Below are 18,151 nucleotides of genomic sequence, written 5' to 3' on the forward strand. Positions count from 1 at the left end.
GTTGGAGGAAATGCGGGAGAGGTTTGAGTTACTGAGGGGGATAGAGTTTAGATACTGGCAGGTGTGAGATTTTGCGTGACAGGACCTGCCCTCGTTTCCTCAGTTGCCGGAGCATACATTGCGAGAGACGTTGTTGGCCCCAGACAGGGGACGGGGACGGGGGGGGGGGACTGTATATGCAGGTGGTTGGGTGAGAAGAGGACGGCGCTAATGGAAGCGATCAAGTGGGAGGAAGAGTTGGGGATCGAGATGGGGTGGGGAGTTTTGAGTGAAATAATGCGTCGGATGAACTCTACCTCCTCGAGGAAGGGCCGTGTCCAGTTAAAGATGGTATATAGTGTTCATAGGGTTCACATAACTTGGACCCGGGTGAGTGGGTTTCTCCCGGGAGTAGATTTGTGCGAGAGGTGTGGGAGGGGGCTGGTGAATCATGCTCACATGCTCTAGGGGTGTGCAAAGCTGGACAACTTTTGGGAAGCGGTGTTCAAAACCTTGTCAGGATTGTGGGGATTAAGATGACGGCATGCCCTCTGGTGCCGATTTTTGGGGTGTTGGAGGCACCGGGGTTGCAGGAGGGGAAGGGGGCCGATGTCGTGGCCTTTGCCTATCTGATTGCCTGGCAACGGATATTATTGAACAGGAGGTCGGCAACGCTGCCAGGGAGGGTGGGGCGTGTTTGGGGGATTTGCATGAATTTCTTAGACTGGAGAAGATAAAGTTGGTCCTTCGAGGGTTGGAGGAGGTTTTTTTTGTGCAGTGGAGACCACTCCTGGTAAAGGAATTGTTAATCACCAGGGGAGGGAGGGGGAGGAGGAGGTGGCGGGCCGGGGGGGGGGGGGCTTCGGGATTAAAAGGGGGAAAAATGAACAAACTTTATGCACCATGTTTATTTTGAGGTGTTATGTGTTGGTGTTTGACCTTGTTTGGAATAAAATAGATATTTTTAAAAGTCTACCTCTTTTCCAAAGCCTTTGGTCACCTGACCTAATATCTCCTTATGTGGCGCGGTCTGCAATCATTCTTTTATAATGCTTGAAGTGCCTTGGGACATTTTATTATGTTTAAGCATAAGTTGTTGGAAAGCACGTTGGAACAATAATGCAAGTGTTTCTATTATTATGAGTTGACCTACGCATACAAAAAATAATTGCTGTGTGTGACATTGCATTACTGCTAGTCTTACCAATGATTATTACATCTGTTTAATACTAAAATCTTGGATTATATAATAGAAAATCAAATCAGAAAATGCTGGGAAAAAAACCAGCAGCTCTGGCAGCAATTGGGGGAGGGTGGGGGGGGGGGGAGAGGAAGAGGAACAGAGCATTCGGAGGGAGGGAAACCGAACAATCGGGGAAAGTCTATGATAGGGTTAGAAACAGGATAGGTTAAAAGGCAGAAGAGTTGGTCATGCAAGGCCCAAGGGAGTGATGATTGGGGCAAGAAAATACACAAAAACACTGTTGAAATAGTGGATGCCTATACAGACCTGTCAGGCGAAACAAAAGATGGAGGTGGTGGATGGCATATAAGAGGCAAGATAGAGAGCGCCGTGGAGATTTTCTGATAAATTTAAGAAACTACCTGTAAAGACAAACTTGTGAAAACATGTATCAAAAAATCATAATTTTAACAATGGTGCAAGCTAAACCAAGTGAAAATGTGAATAAAGCCTCTGACCAACGGTATGGATATTTGGAAGAATATGAACAGTTTACTCCTGATTAGGAAAAGGGAGATGATGTGACAAAATACAAAGTATCTAAATTCCAGTAAAATAAAAGCAAAATACTGCAGATGTTGGAAATTTGGACTTGAAACGTTAACTCTCTTTCTCTCTCCACAGATGCTGCCAGACCTGCTGAGTTTTCCCAACATTTTCTGTTTTTATTATAAATTCCAGTATGGAGTGCAAGCACAGAGGTTATGAAAAATTAAAAGGCAGACTCTAATTTACTTGGCTGGAATTAATCAGTGGTAACAGAAGTAATTATTATTGGAGGTGTGCTGTAGACCTCCAGGCCAGGATGAAAGCCTTGATCTGGAACTGGGCTGAGAGAAGGAAGGCATTTGAGTCAGGGACCAATTATAATAATAGGCGATTTTACTACAGTAATTCAAAGTTGATTGCAACAGTGCCAGCATTACCATCCCACACCTTGATAACCACAACATTTACAAACGGAACGTTAACAAAGACCCAGTTATTGTGCAACTCCACTCTCACACCAATAAATTTGATTCATGGCTTTCAGCGAGGTCCCTTGGAAATGCCAGCAGAACTCGCTGTTTAAGCAATATTACTCAGTTTTATTTAGATAAAATTAATTTATAATACTTAATGATTTAATTTAATTCAAAAGCAAAAGGTTGTTGGTGTTGCTTTGCTGCAGACCTGAATTGAGACCGAAGGTTATATCTGTAGCCAGTTTGCTTGTCACAAATTTAAATCTAATTTATTGTCCAATCCTGGATTGGATCATCAAAGTCGCCTCAGTCATGTCCTTCTTGTGTTTGCTTACCACTTCATTTTATTTTGCCCCAGCTCTAGCTTTGGCACAGTAGCATGCAAGTCCCATTTCTCGAGTGAGATTTTCGAAACAGAAAGCACAGCAGTAGGCTTGTGTGGTATTAAATTATTCATGAACTTGACCAGCAAAGCCAGCTTGTGGCTCCATCCCTTGTTTAGTAGTCAGATTTAATTGCGATAAGTCAGGTACCACAATTGTTAGCTGTACATTTTTTTTTTTTGATAGTGAGGCAAAGAAGAGAAAAATTTGGCTGTTAAAATCCGTTCATGTGGTGTCCTCCAGAATTATTTTTTTGAAGCAGTGCATTTTATACATGAGCCAAATTCATTGCCACAACTTATGAAGGTTTCCTCTGCTTTTCTGGTCATGGCGAGTTTAGTGGCACACATTATGGATCTCATGAATGGAAGTGCAACTTCTTAACATAATTGTAGATGAAAATCACTTTTAAGATGTTTGTGTACCTTTCCTACGTTTTGAGATTTTTGTCGGTATCACTGCTCTATTTGATTTATACATTCCGGTCACACCAGGTGGCTATATTAAGAATAATATTATGATTATGATGCTGACCAATCTGCCTGCTGCAGATGCATCTCTCCATGGCAGTATCGTTAGAAGTGACTACCGCACAGTCTTTCTGGAGGCAAAGTCCCGTCTTCACATTGAGGATACCCTCCATCGTGTTGTGTGGCACTACCACCGTGCTAAATAGGATAGACTTTGGACAGATCTAGCAACTCAAGACTGGGCATCCATGAGGCGCTGTGGGCCAGCAGCAGAATCATATTCAACCACGATCTGCAACCTCATGGCCCAGCATATCCCCCATTCTACCATTACCACCAAGCAAGTGGATCAACCCTGGTTCAATGAAGAGTGCAGCAGAGCATGCCAGGAGCAACATCAGCATGCCAAAAAACGAGGTGTAGACCTGGTGAAGCTACAACACAGGACTGCTTGCTGTGCGAAACAGCATAAGCAGCAAGTAATAGACCGAGCTGAGCGGTTGTAAAACAAACCCATCGGATTTTACCGAGGGCACGGCAATGATAATTACCACCTAACTCAAGAGGCATAAATCCTCAATTTGTATGTTATACCTGCTCTGACATCCTTACACTTGACGTGAGCCAAAGTCAGTGCAGGTTGCTTGTTATATACCAGGGATAGAAGTTGATATGCATGTTACATGATTTTTGGTTGTACAAGGAGCACAATGTGTCCCAATTTCTGGCCACATGGTCCTGCATCTTATTTGTTCCGGCAATCTGACTGATGGTATAATAGTCCCCACTGATTATATGCAGCTTAATGGCAGGATCAAATTTAAATATGCAAAGAGGGCCTTGCATCTATTTCACGACTGTCCTGCGAACTGCATGAAAGACCAGACGGAGTTTGCACTCTACAAGCTCCAACGATTGTTTGCTGTTCTTCAACCGCCTTTAAAGGGCCTGCTGGAAGCTGCTAAAAGTATGGTTGGGAAAGTATTTTTTTTAACACTGTCTCTCCTGCCAGTGCAAGACGGCCACCGATACTTGTGTACGCCTGAACCCTGGTCCAAGCATGCACAGGAATCCAATGGGACCCTCGGAGAAGCAGCCACTGGGAATTATTCACTTGACGATGCTGCCCTAGATGCAGGAGGCTATCCGCATATCGCTTCCCGTACATTGCCCATGTTTATGCGGCATCTAATACTCTGCGGCCTTAATTACAGAGCTGATTCTGACCTAGCAGAACCTGATTTCATTGCACTGCTGTAAATTCAGTTTTCAGGATCATGTAGAGAACTCTGGGTTGTGCACTGACATCTGTGCACACACCTCCCTTTCCCAACATTAGTTTTTAAATGGTTTGAGAGTGTCAGTAATGTGCTCTAAAAACATTTTATCTAACTCTGGGCAAATTGCTGAAGTGTTCAGTCGATCTGCGGCATGAGGAATACCAGTTGATGAAGCAGAAGTTGTAAAATACAGTTCTGTGACTCCAATAATTGTTTGATACGCATCTCTGCTCCTGTCCGCTGCCTATTCTGTCCCTCGCAATAATGTAATGAAGTAAAACACTAGAACTGTGCATGCATGGCATTGGCAACAAATGCATCCTTTTTTAACTTTATATAGAAGTGGGTTAGCGAAAGTAAACCTGCCAACTCTCACCCCAACAATATTATGGGCTGCTGCCAGCTGTACTTGGCCCTCCTGCATTTGACACCTCCATGTATTGGAGCTTGTGATTCTCCCTGAGCACAGGGAGGATCTTTAGTATCTGTCCTCATTTGCCCACCAATGCAAGCAATCGTTCACTGTCTACCCACAAAAGTTTTTCCGTTTTTGCTCAGGCCTTTATTAGCTGCCCCTCTTGTTATTACACGTGTGATGCTGCTGCTCCTGGCTCCGCAGAAAAGTCTGGGCCCCACACCCATCCTTTTCTCTTCCTTTTCACCCACACTCTTTCCTCTGACTGCAAGTCCCCAGATTCTTTCTATCTCCATCACTCCATTTCCAATCTTTCAGCACCCCCTTCTCATTCCAGTCTCCGGGCCCTCCCTCCTGTGCAAATGAAAGTATGCCCCTCTCCTCTTGTTAATTATAGCAATCACTGCAAAGCTGCATGAATGGAGTGGGCCCTGATATTCTACAGCCTTTGATGAAGCACAGATTAAATTAAACTTCAATGGGGATGCAAAATGGATGTTAATGGATTGCCCATCATTGCCACCTGACATTTTTTCTTCCCTTGAAGTCATCTTTTTCCATTGAATATAGGGGGAGTATATAGAATAGAACATACAGCGCTGAAGGTGGCCATTCGGCCTATCGGGTCTGCACTGACCCACTTAAGCCCTCACTTCCACCCTATCCCCAATAACCCCTCCTAACCTTCTTGGTCACTAAGGGCAATCTATCATGGCCAATCCACCTAACTTGCACGTATTTGGACTGTGGAAGGAAACCGGAGCACCCGGAGGAAACCCGTGCAGACTCCGCACAGACAATGACCCAGCAGGGAATCGAACCTGGGACCCTGGTGCTGTGAAGCCATAGAGCTATCCACTGTGCTACCATGCTGCCCATCTGCTGCTCCCCAATTTGCATTCCTGCCAAAGTTGAATTTGTTCCTTAACATGTTCCCTAAATTGCCTCAACAGTAAACTCACACAGGTACATTTTTGAGATTATTGTTTTGGTCCGGTGATGGTCATTTTCCATACTGCTGGTCGTTAAACTGTGGGACTAAAGACTTGCACCATCTTCTATTCCTGTTTAGAGGGTATCAGATTATCACATTTTAATCTTTACTCTTTTTATATTTAATTCTACGCAACTGGGGCCAATGCTATGAGAAACAAAACAGCCACTACTAGATGATGTGTAAAGGAAGCCCTCACAAAGCTCTAGCTATGGATTTATATCTCTTTCACTATGTCAGCTATGGCTCAGTCAGTTACGCTGTTGCCTCTGAGTCAGAAGGTTCTGAAATGAAATGAAATGAAAATCGCTTATTGTCACAAGTAGGCTTCAAATGAAGTTACTGTGAAAAGCCCCTAGTCGCCACATTCCGGCGCCTGTTTGGGGAGGCTGTTACGGGAATCGAACCATGCTGCTGGCCTGCCTTGGTCTGCTTTCAAAGCCAGCGATTTAACCATGTGCTAAACAGTCCCAGGGAGTTCAAGCCCTGCTCAAGAGACTTGGGTACAAATTTGGCCTGACATATCAGTGTAAACCTGAGGGAGTGCTGCACTGACTGGGGTGTTATCTTTCCGATGAGACGCATTGTAAATTGAACCCTTGTCTGTCCTAATATGTGGAGATAAAAGATTCCATGGCACTATTTCAAAGAAGGGCAAGGGAGTTGTCTCTGTGTCATAGCCAACATTAACCAGTTAGACAACATCATTTAAAAATAGCATGATACTGAATTGCTATAGTAACCGGAAGTAAAGGGCAATGATGTTTGCATTTCAGTTGTGTTCCCAAAGCTTCGGGCCCATTACTCTCTGTATTTTTTATGAACGGTCTAGAGTTGGCTATAGAGAGCAGCATTATAAAGTTTGAAGATGGTAGATAACTTGATAATGTGGCAGACCACAATGAGAATAGTTACAAATTTCAGAATTGTTAAATGGGCAAAACATGACAGCTTCAGTCCAGTGCAGAGAATTCAGAACTAATGTACATTGGGAGGACTAATGTGGAAAAACTGTATCTTGCAAGAGGCATAGAATGTGAAAATAAAGGGATCGTATTGGAACTTTATAAAACAGTGACTTAGCCTCAATATAGTGGTCAATTCTGGGCATCACACTTCAGGAAAAATGTAAAAGCCTTTAAAAGGGAGCAGAGGTGGTTTGTCAGGAAATTACTGGGGATGAGGGACTGGAGTTATGAGGCGAGGATGGAAAAGAAAGGATTATTTGTTTTACGGCAGAGAAGGTTAAGTGGTAACGTAATTGGGTTTTCAAGATGATAGATGTTGCTGTAGGGAAAAACGTACGTCTGAGTGGCATAGATTTAAAATCTTTGGAAAAAGATTAAGATCAAAGACCAGGAGAAATATTTTCACTCCGCTGGCCAAACGCTCTGCAAAGGTAGTAAAAGCTCATTTCATATATAATTTTGAAGGCGAGTTGGACAGGCACCTTAAGATGAGGAAATTGCACGATTACAGAAAAAAAGTGGGGACATGAGGAAAAACATGATTGCTCTTTAAAGATCCAGCCCATGTTCAATGGGCTGAATGGCCTCCTCTTTTGCTGCACATTTCTATGATTATTGCAGTGCTATTTATGGAGCTTTGCTATAAATAAATTGGCTGCCATGTTTCCTACATTACAACAGGGACCATACCTCATCAATACTTCATTGACATTGTGAACCTTCGGGCCATCCAGAGGTACTGAGAAGTGCTGTATAAAATGCAGATCTCTTTTTTTCACCCTTCTTTCCGTAAAGAAGCACCTAGCTTCTACTTGGTTCCTCTGCATGAAACCCCAGAAATAATTGCTTATGTACACCCACATCTTTGCACTGTAGGATGCACTCTACACAGTGTTACACATGCCCCACAAACACACCTTCTACCCTTGCCTTCTGCTCCCAAAATGAAGTCTGTTTTTTGGGAGGAATGCTGGCAAATTATTGATCACTATCCTGATCTTCAGCTTCTTGACTTAAATTTGTGTTTATGAGCAGTGTAAATTTGAAAGCAGTGCACAAATAGTCGACACATCTAGCGCTGGTCTTCAGCAAATAGATGTTCTGTTTACTTGTACTATTCATTTGGAATTGTAGAATCAGTGTCAGTCCATTTCTCTTGTATGTCTTCTGCTAATCCTCAGGATAAAATTGAACTACACAAATTATTCTTTCCCCAGTGGCATCGTAATGGAAGTTGGTTGCAATTTTGTGAATAAATTAGTTTTATATATTTACATAGAGGTTGTTAAAATCTATTTGATATATCTAAGTTCAGTTTATGCTTTTGTTGTCTGCTTTGTGTCCCACATAATATGATTAATGGAAAAATTGAGTTTGTACTTTAGTAATTAGTAATTCTTATTAGTAATTCGCATTTGGAGGTCAGTGCAAGAAATGATTTTATCATTCACTGCTGTGAATAGCTGTGTTTGGGCTCAAATAAAAGCAAAATACTGTGGATGTTGTAAATCTGAAATAAAAACAAAAAATGTGGAGAAAAGTTCAACAGGTCTGGCAGTGCCTGTAGAAGAATCATAAGGACTTGAAACATTAGGAGGGATTCACTGCACAACACGCTGCATGTTTCACGGTGGAGGGAGGTATTCCCCCATTGGCTGGTGGCGGGATCTTCTGGTCCTGCCGTTGTCAATGGGGGCTTCCTGTTAAATTCACTTGTCGCCACCCAGAAAATCGCGGGGCAAGTGTGTCGCCGGCATAACACCAGCAACTTCCAGCCATTAACTCTGTTTCTACAAAGAACAAAGAAAGGTACAGCACAGGAACAGGCCCTTCGGCCCTCCAAGCCTGTGCCGACCATGCTGCCCGACTAAACTACAATCTTCTACACTTCCTGGGTCCGTATCCCTCTATTCCCACCCTATTCATGTATTTTTCAAGATGCCCCTTAAATGTCACTATCGTCCCTGCTTCCACCACCTCCTCCGGCAGCGAGTTCCAGGCACCCACTACCCTCTCCACAGATGCTACCAGACCTGCTAAGTTTTCCCAGCATTTTCTGCATTTAGGCTATACTGGTTGCGATTTTTTTTTTTTTTTTTTTTTTTTTTTTTTTTTTTTTTTTTTTTAAATAAATTTTATTGGTATCGTAATTATTACGGGTTATAAAAATGTTGGGAAAGTGTTGTGTTTTGCTTTAGCTGTTTGATGAATCTCTTTGTGTTTGCTTGAAGAATGTAGCTTTCAACATCTAGACAAAATTCCATGAAACTTGATGATCCATTAGCAACCTGTTACTGTTTTTGCCCCCTCTTGTTGACTGCAGTAACATTTGTGCACCAAAGTGGACCGTGGAAAATACTGTAAAATTAGGCAATTCTAAAATACCAGAAGTAGAAACCCTTTTGTGTTTAACTTTCAAATATTTTTAGTACTTGCTGCTGACATTACAAATGTAATTTGAACAGTCCTCCTACTCCTTTTAAAAGATATTCCAGCATGGTGGAACTGACTATTCACAAAAAGACATTGACTTTTAAGTGTCAGGTGAAATCAAGATAAACATGTTACACATCCTTGGCAAATTAGTCATGTTGTCATTTATGAGGAGGGAATTATAGAAAATATATGTTGTACTGCAGGTAAACAACTCTTAAGGTGTTTTAGCAGTTCATTGAATTTTCATAATCGGGCTGACCTATGTGACTTTAGCCATCTTTCAAGGTTCTAAGATTTTCTGTACCTTTGAATGTGTTTTAAAACACTGGTGTTGACACAAATCGTTTTATTTTTGTTTCAGTTAAGGAGGTACTCAACCCCCTTTATCTGTGGGGCTTCTTAGATGAATAGAAATCAATATTAATGCTTTTTCTTGTGTGCCCAGATAGCTTTAATTGACAGTTACTTACTTGTTTTTATGTTTGAAAGTAAAACTATTGTTGAAAAGCAAGCATATGCTAGGGTTGAGTCCATTGTTGGTGCAGAATGAACTTGGAGCGAAACATTGCTTGGTTTATGGAAGTGAAAAGCCAAAAAACTGAAAGGTATTTCCAATATGCAGTTGCATTTGGAGACATTGGCTCTGATCAACTTCTGATAACATGCTAAAAGGATGCTGTGACCAAAATAAATGGCCATAATGGTACAGACGGAAGATTACTGTTGTGCAGTACAAGTGGGTCAGCTGACCATATTGAGTACACAGATGATACACAGCAAGAAGTGGAGGAATAAATAAGCTATCTGTTTGTGCTCACATTTTTGTTTAAATTTAAGATTACTCTATTCCCAGGAATTGTTCAACTGTTTTTAAAGCATGCCCTTCCGATTAGACGGTCTGGTTGATGCATTTAACCTGTATGTAAAGAAGAATTCAGTTGTCTGAGAAATGGCACGTCAAAACTAGATTATTTTTACTACTTGTGTAAAAATGAGCAATCCAAATGCTTTAGCTCCCATTCTGAAAATGCATGCAAGAATTCATAAACTGTGCCATGTACAGAATCTGAAATAGCCAGCACATTGCAAAACTCTGGAGTCAATTTCCTTATCAACAATCATGCTTCTTGTTTATAATAGTCAATCTAAACGTAATTATGCTTGTCCTTTAATAACTTCTGTCATGTATTGCAACATGGAACATTTGTTGTAACTTACTCGGCACCAAGTCTGTATGTCATAAATGTTGTCGATTAAACAACTGCTAATCGTTAAATCCTGCATTACCACAAACCTACCACAGTTCACTGTTGTGGCTATTTTTAAAACCTCCAACACCTTTTAGTGCAGTTGGGTTGACTCAAGCTGCTGAATAAGAGGCAACACTGATATATTTCCTTATCCAGTGCTAGAATGTTACTGCACAGAAACATTGGTCTATGATGTATTTTCCACATGCTCTTCAAAAGAGATGGATCAAATGGCCTTCTGTGCTGTATTATTCTATGAGCCATCTAATCTAATCCCAGTTCTTCTACTTGCTCCTGGATCTTTTAATGTTATGATATATTTACCCTTCAAAAAAGTTATTTTGGGGTTTTGTTCCTGCCAGATAATTCTACTTCTAAACTAGATTTTAACCTAGCCTTCACTTGAAGTATTTTTTTGAGGCTGTACTAAGTTACTGTTATCATTCCCTTGCTTTAGTCTTTAGTGGGTTTATAAAAAACCTCAGAATCGCACGTCATTTCTTCCTACTTTTCCACCAGTAGTACTGCATTGTAAAATATGCAAATCTGCATTTTTAGATTTCTATGTTTGTCTTCTGCATTGGGAATTTTACCATTTTAAATTGTATTTACAGACTCTGTTCTTCAACCTAAAATGCACCTCTTCACACCTATGTTCATTGACTAGACCGGTTCCATAAATGCTCGGTCTTCTAAAGTGTCTGTGCATTCCGTCATTGTAATGCATTCTTCATCACAGTTTGTCAGGTCACCTGATTTAGCATCAATTGCAAATCTTTATACACCCTCGAAGTTTACCTTATATACTTGAGTAATGGTCACTCTTGTGTAATAGTCGACCCCTGACTTTATGTTGGAATTATGCAGGAGAGTACATGCTGTAAGTTGGTAATCAAGAGTAGCTGTCTCCAATTGGGGAAGTTTGGGCTTCATTACAAGACTACAAAAAGGTGTTAACACTGGGTGTTGGGAGGAATTTGTGATATTTATTTATTGTCATGTGTACCGATGTACAGTGAAAAGTATTGTTCTGCTTAAGGTCCTGGCAGATTGCACCAGACATAACACATACGGTTATAAAGATGTAGGAAGAGGATCTTTAGGTGAGAGCTCACAGAGAGTCACCTCGAACCGGCGCCATCTTGGAATTTTGAATTTTATTTTAAAATCCAGCGGTAGCCTATAGTTTTTGTTTGCAAATTTTTATAATTTTTTTGTTTTTCCTGCATAGTATAGCAAAAACCCACACTCTCTGAGAGAGTCTGCATCTTTACTCTGCAGGCTTGGAAATAAATCTGTCTTGAGGTACAGGCTGGCTTCAGATTCATTCTTTCCTCAACCCTGAACATACAAATTTTAGAATTAACAACTTGTGGCCAAAAAAAATTCATTTTCATAGATCTTAGGCGGGATTCTCCAGTCCCTCAGCCAGGTGTTTCTCGGCAGTGCGCCATTCGCTGTTAGCAGGATCTCTCTTCCTGCTGCTTGTTAATGGGATTTCCCATTGAAGCCATCCCACGCCGTCAGGAAACCCACGGGTGGGGCGTGTTGCTGGCGGTAAAGGTGAATTGCAATGCCGGAGAACTCCGGCCCTTGACTTTTGACCAAAAGATCCAAACTCTTTGTACTTACCAACCACTCACTGATGAAGTCAAGCTTAACCTGGGGCAAACCTGCTCATGGATAGAATCGCACACCATTGAAGATGGCTGCTCAGCTGGTGTTGATTGCGCATATGAACACATGCTGTCAAGGCTACCACCTCACTGGTGCGTACAGCATTCCTGCCAATCCAGCTTTCTATTACAGTAACAGGGTATCAGGAAGGAACGTCAGATGCACAGTCCAGTTCAAACTTGAAAGTTGTTGATATTGCAGAGCAGACAAATAATTGTGCAGCAGATAGAGAATCCCGGAGAAGAACATTGAAGTTTGAAGGAGGCTCTCTACACAGACTTCAAACAGAGGATAGCTTAGTGTCTGACCATAGTTGAAAAATTAAGCTGCAAAATGCATGACCTATCATGAGAAAATCAGTCAATGCAGATTTCAATGCCAGCCTTGGATGGGGCACCAAGTTTATGAAGAGAAACAATTTTGTATTCTGACACAAGACCAGACAACCAGTTAGGAAGTGAAAAGCACTAAAATCAAATTATCTTTTTAAAATGTTTACGCAGCGCAAAATAAAGATTTGGAAATGCATATGGGGTGATGTAGAAGCTTCTAGAAAAATCTTTGTTGAAATGAGATGTTTAAATTATTTTTTTAAATATCATAATGGAGACATAATTCCACAAATAATTATATTTTCAGGGTCAGATCTGTTCAACTGTACTTATTGCTCATATTACTATTAAAACCCCAGTTGCACCTGATTGAACAAGGCGTGACATTTTATGTTTCTAACATTGATATGAGATTAGAGAAGGGCATGTTCTCCCAAATCAATTAATCTTGCTGAATGTTGGAGTGGGAGTGGAGTGAGGGGGTGCAATGTGGGTTTGTTGGTCGCGTCCACAATGCAGCGTATGGCGGAACAGTGAACGACAGGCCATAACTTTGAGCTTTTTATGATCATTTGTGCTTGTGCTAAATTCTGAGGTCATGGTCAGGTTCAGAAGGATAATGGCAGTCAACATTGACCATTATCAGAAACCTCTGAAAATATTGGTTTATTGTATATGGGGACACTTTTAAACTAAGGCACAGCTGGCTAGTTCTAATCGGATTCCCTGTGTTGTAAAATTCATGGATCTATGGGAAGGACCAACGGTGAAGTGATCAAGTTATTAGTTGAAGTTGGTTAGATTTATCAGAGATGTGAAGCAAGCTAGGTGGATTGACCATGCTAAATTGCCCCATAGTGTCCAGAGATGTGGAGGTTGTTAGGTGGGTTTGCCATGATCAAGGGTTTTGGAGATAGGGCGGGGGAGTGGGCCTAGGTAGGGTTTTCTTTCGGAGGGCCGGTGCAGGCTCGATAGTCTGAATGGCCTCCTGCACTGTAGGGATTCTATGGAACTGTGTCTTTGAAAAATTTGCAAATGATAAGATTTTTAATGTCCCTTTGAAGTGTATGAAGCAGGTAAAGCTGATTCAGATCTCGTACTAAAAATGGATGTATGATGAACACAGAATGGAATAGTTCTCAAAATAGTCATTGAGAGGAGTGTGTATTTAGGAGTTTGGATGATGAGTAAAAGAGGTCATTGTAATGGAGAAGGACCTGAATGGGAAGGAGGACACAGCACTCGTGAATTTTTGAGTTAGTGGAAAAGGCCCACGGTGAGGTTCAACTATAACAGCAATTTGCATTTATATAGCACATTTAACAGTATAATGTCCCATGGCAACGCACAATAATTTGAGAGTAAAAAAAAATATCCTTGAACATAGCTTTGGTAATGGACAATGTGATGAAAACTTGATCAGATGTGCACAGAAGCCATCAAAAACGTTTTTGAAATATACGAAGCAATGACATATGATTCACAAAGCATTAAAAAACAATGTTCCATGATGACTGAACCACACTCCTAGCGTATAGTTGACTCATTCTGTAAATTGTGGCTAGGTTGAATCTGAATTATGGGAATTCAAACCAATTGGCACTTTGATTTTCCGATTATCCTACTGTTTTCCTATAAAGATGTGTTCAAACTTGAGAAGAAAAAAACATAGATTAATTACCACAGAGATAAATAGTAGCCCAGGGAAATGGGAAATAAATGTTTCCACTAAAAAGGAAGTGGGGAAGAAATCAGTAAGATTTTCCAAAACATATTGTATCTACATTTTTCTGTTCCATTATTTTCTGCCTATGTTCAGTGCAATATTGTTTGTACATAGCAATTGTAGTTCAAGCCTTTTCAGCATGCGCAAGGGATGGGATTTGGGGTTGATGGTGGTCTTCTGTTGCCTTAGCAAGAGTCGCACAAGGGAAAGTACAAATGCTGATGACGGAAAATATCGAACAGTCCAATTAGTGGACAGTGGTTTCACAAAATGTCTCTTTTGATCAACCATGTTGTTATTTTTCAAATGCACCCACTACTATTTCACTTTAAGGCAGCTGAAGATATGCATTTGTCCCTCATGTCCCAGGGGAGGAGGGGGGTGGTGGTGTTTGTGTGTATATGTGGTGGTAGCAAATGTATTTTGGTAACTCTATTTCAAACTTTGGCTGTTAACACCTAATGAAATTGAGCAGTTATTTATTGATAGAGAGATTCAACCAGCTGGGGGCTATTTTTAATAAAGAGACTGTGAAAATGTCATGGAAAAGAAGGATGTTAGCTTAGGATGCACAGTTAGATATTCTTTTTGGATGTGGGGTTGAGGGGGAAAGGGGGGGGGGGGAGGGGGGAGGGCATGAATGTGAAACTTCACAGCCCCTCAGGAAATGAGATTGGTTGCATAGCTCTATGGAATGAATGGGCTTGTTAGGCCAAAATTACTTTTCATACCACTCACCTTATTTTACAAAATCTGGCACTCAATTTTAAGGCCTTCAAATATTACATTTATGTGAAAGAGATGGAATGACAGCTTTGTGAATGAAGGAAGTTAGGATGTTACTGTTTAAATCTAAGTGTTGCTGCTTAAAGTAGCTTCTGTGAAAGTTGCTTGATGGCATACAATAATGTGTTATTTTGTGGGTTATATAATCCAGACCGATGTTAACTGTAAGTCATATTGGAGATGGGACTAGAGAATATTGAGCAGTTTATTATCAGCTCCTTTTCATTTGTAATACCAATCTGCACTCATCGTAGTTATTCAAATGATTTTTTTTTCAGTGTTTGGGGACGTTTTTGCCTCCTGATCTGTATTTTAAACATATCTTTTTATTTCAGGCAAACTGTATGAAACAGGGGGCTGTGACATGTCACTTGTGAACTTTGAAACTGCTGCAAGAAGGACATCAAACAACATATGGTACGTAACCAGGCTGAGAAAGAAAATAATGAATCCTAGCTTCTGAATCTCTCAATTAAATTGACGGTATGATTTGTGACGCTCTCTTTTGTACACATCAGTGCTTGTGAAGTATTGTAGTTTTGTCATGGAAATCATTGCTTTCTGAGATGATAACATTGCTGGCAAAAGGTGGGCAACTACCACGCAAGTCACTGATAGGTTTGTATGTATTATGCACAGTATTGTCCCAACATGGCAATACATCTTGTGGTTGTCATTAATAAATCTCTTGAGTTTTTGTTTCCTGATTTCTCAGTTGTGCTATGTTGTTGCTGTGTCATTGCTTTGTGTTTTATCAGGCATATATTCTTCATAAGCTGCAGTCATTTTCAAGCTGCTAATTGTTTTTATTGTTCAAATCTCTCATTCATTGTATTATCTGAACCCCTTGACCAAATTACGCTTTGAAATCTCTGCTAAATTCTTTGCTTATACCTCCCTTAAATATGATATGGAAGTAGCCATGACACTTAATGTGTTTGCATGGCATTACTTCATCCACTATTTTAATGGAGGCATTAATTAATTTATTTTAAACTCTGTTAAGTAAGTGCACTAAGTAATAAACATAGAACATACAATGCAGAAGGAGGCCATTCGGCCCGTCGAGTCTGCACCAACCCACTTAAGCCCTCACTTCCACCCTATCCCCGTAACCCAATAACCCCACCTAACCTTTTTGGTCACGAAGGGCAATTTATCATGGCCACTCCACCTAACCTGCACGTCTTTGGACTGTGGGAGGAAACCGGAGCATCCAGAGGAAAACCACGCAGATACGGGGAGAATGTGCAGACTCCGCACAGACAGTGACCCAGCAGGGAATTGAACCTGGTACCCTGGCGCTGTGAAACCACAGTGCTATCCACTTGTGCTACCGTGCTGCCCTAATATCACACAATTGTGTTAAACATTTGAATACTAATGTCGCACTAGTAATTTCTGGGTTTGTATCTTTCACATCTCAGTTGTTTATGGAAGGTAATGAATTAGTTTAGAGTTTACTTGTGGCTGCAGCTGGCCTAAATAATTTGAGAGAAATTTAATTTTGTCTGTGTTTGAAATGGAAGACCTAAAGCTATTTGGGATCCTTTATCCAGGACGGAAAGGGAAATTCTGCTTGAATGAGAAACGTGTGGTATGGATTTCATCACATAGATTTTGGAATGTTATCAGAGAAAGTAGATGAGCTGTTGGGGTGGGGGATGTGGATAATGTTACTTTTAGTTGTTTTACTGTTTTATTATGTATTAAAAATGTTGAATAAAAATATTTTTTTTTAAAAAGAGAAATTAGATGAATGGAGACTAGGATTGGGATTTTCATGGCTGCAGGGACATGTTGAGGCTACATCCGAAATCTTCCAGTTGCTGGAGTCCGAACATATTTTCAAGTTTGAACCTCAGATGGGCACTTCCCTTGCTCGCTGAGGCCCTCTGCGAATGTCTCATTAGAACGGAGAAGGATGAGGGGCGACTTGATAGAGGTTTATAAGATGATCAGGGGAATAGATAGAGTAGACAGTCAGAGACTTTTTCCCCGGGTGGAACAAACCATTACAAGGGGACATAAATTTAAGATGAAAGGTGGAAGATATAGGAGGGATATCAGAGGTAGGTTCTTTACGCAGAGAGTAGTGGGGGCATGGAATGCACTGCCTGTGGAAGTAGCTGAGTCGGAAACATTAGGGACCTTCAAGCAGCTATTGGATAGGTACATGGATTACGGTAAAATGATATAGTGTAGATTTATTTGTTCTTAAGGGCAGCACGGTAGCATTGTGGATAGCACAATTGCTTCACAGCTCCAGGGTCCCAGGTTCGATTCCGGCTTGGGTCACTGTCTTGCGGAGTCTGTGCGTCCTCCCCGTGTCTGTGTGGGTTTCCTCCGGGTGCTCCGGTTTCCTCCCACAGTCCAAAGATGTGCAGGGTAGGTGGATTGGCCATGATAAATTGCCCTTAGTGTCCAAAATTGCCCTTGGTGTTGGGTGGAGGTGTTGAGTTTGGGTAGGGTGCTCTTTCCAAGAGCTGGTGCAGACTCAGGGGGCCGAATGGCCTCCTTCTGCACTGTAAATTCAATGATAATCTATGATTAATCTAGGACAAAGGTTCGGCACAACATCGTGGGCCGAAGGGCCTGTTCTGTGCTGTATTTTCTATGTTCTATGTCTCCACCTCCGAGTTAAGAGTCAGAGACTTCAGACAGTTCCAATAGTTACCCAGGAAATTTAAACCTCGTCTAACATCTGAGTAACCACACAACCCACCTCCAATCACTCACCCACGTAGCTCCCTGACCTGATTACCCACCCACCCAACCTGGCACCTCATCCACCCTATCCCCTACCTCCTTACCACCTACCTACTCATTCACCCACCCGCTTTCAACTATTCACTAACATTATTCATTAATTTTCAAGCTGGACCTTTAAACTTACGATGCTCAAGCAAGAGCCGCAGAAGTGGAGGGAATTTTCAATCACAGCAGCAACTGACGATCATTGCTGTTGCTCAGAAGATTTGGGCCCATATTTTAAGAAGAATCCAATGGGCCCAAACTTGTGTCTTTATTATCATCATTAGCACAATTCCACAATCCAGCATGAGATTTTTCAGAGCACTGAATTGCAAAGATGGTTTAAAGGAAATTTGAAGGGCACATCCAACAATAAATTCACCTGAGCTTTTGGAACATAGAGATAGGAAAAAGCCCATTCATCCTATTCAATTAGACTTTGAAAAGTCTGCACCTCAATTATTTTTTTCAGCCGATGCTCAATTTTTCATGA

General features: G+C 41.2%; 1 protein-coding gene across 5 annotated transcripts in view; it reads left to right on the forward strand.

Moving 5' to 3' along the window:
* Window positions 1-18,151, forward strand: part of pcnx1 (pecanex 1) — a 450,027-nt gene that overhangs the window by 239,911 nt on the left and 191,965 nt on the right. For all 5 annotated transcript variants that reach the window (XM_072486041.1, XM_072486049.1, XM_072486025.1 and 2 more), the window contains one exon: window positions 15,240-15,321. In XM_072486041.1, the coding sequence (XP_072342142.1) occupies window positions 15,240-15,321 (82 nt within the window). The remainder of the gene's footprint in view (window positions 1-15,239; window positions 15,322-18,151) is intronic.

Source organism: Scyliorhinus torazame, chromosome 2, assembly GCF_047496885.1.
Source record: "Scyliorhinus torazame isolate Kashiwa2021f chromosome 2, sScyTor2.1, whole genome shotgun sequence".
Lineage (NCBI taxonomy): Eukaryota > Metazoa > Chordata > Chondrichthyes > Carcharhiniformes > Scyliorhinidae > Scyliorhinus > Scyliorhinus torazame.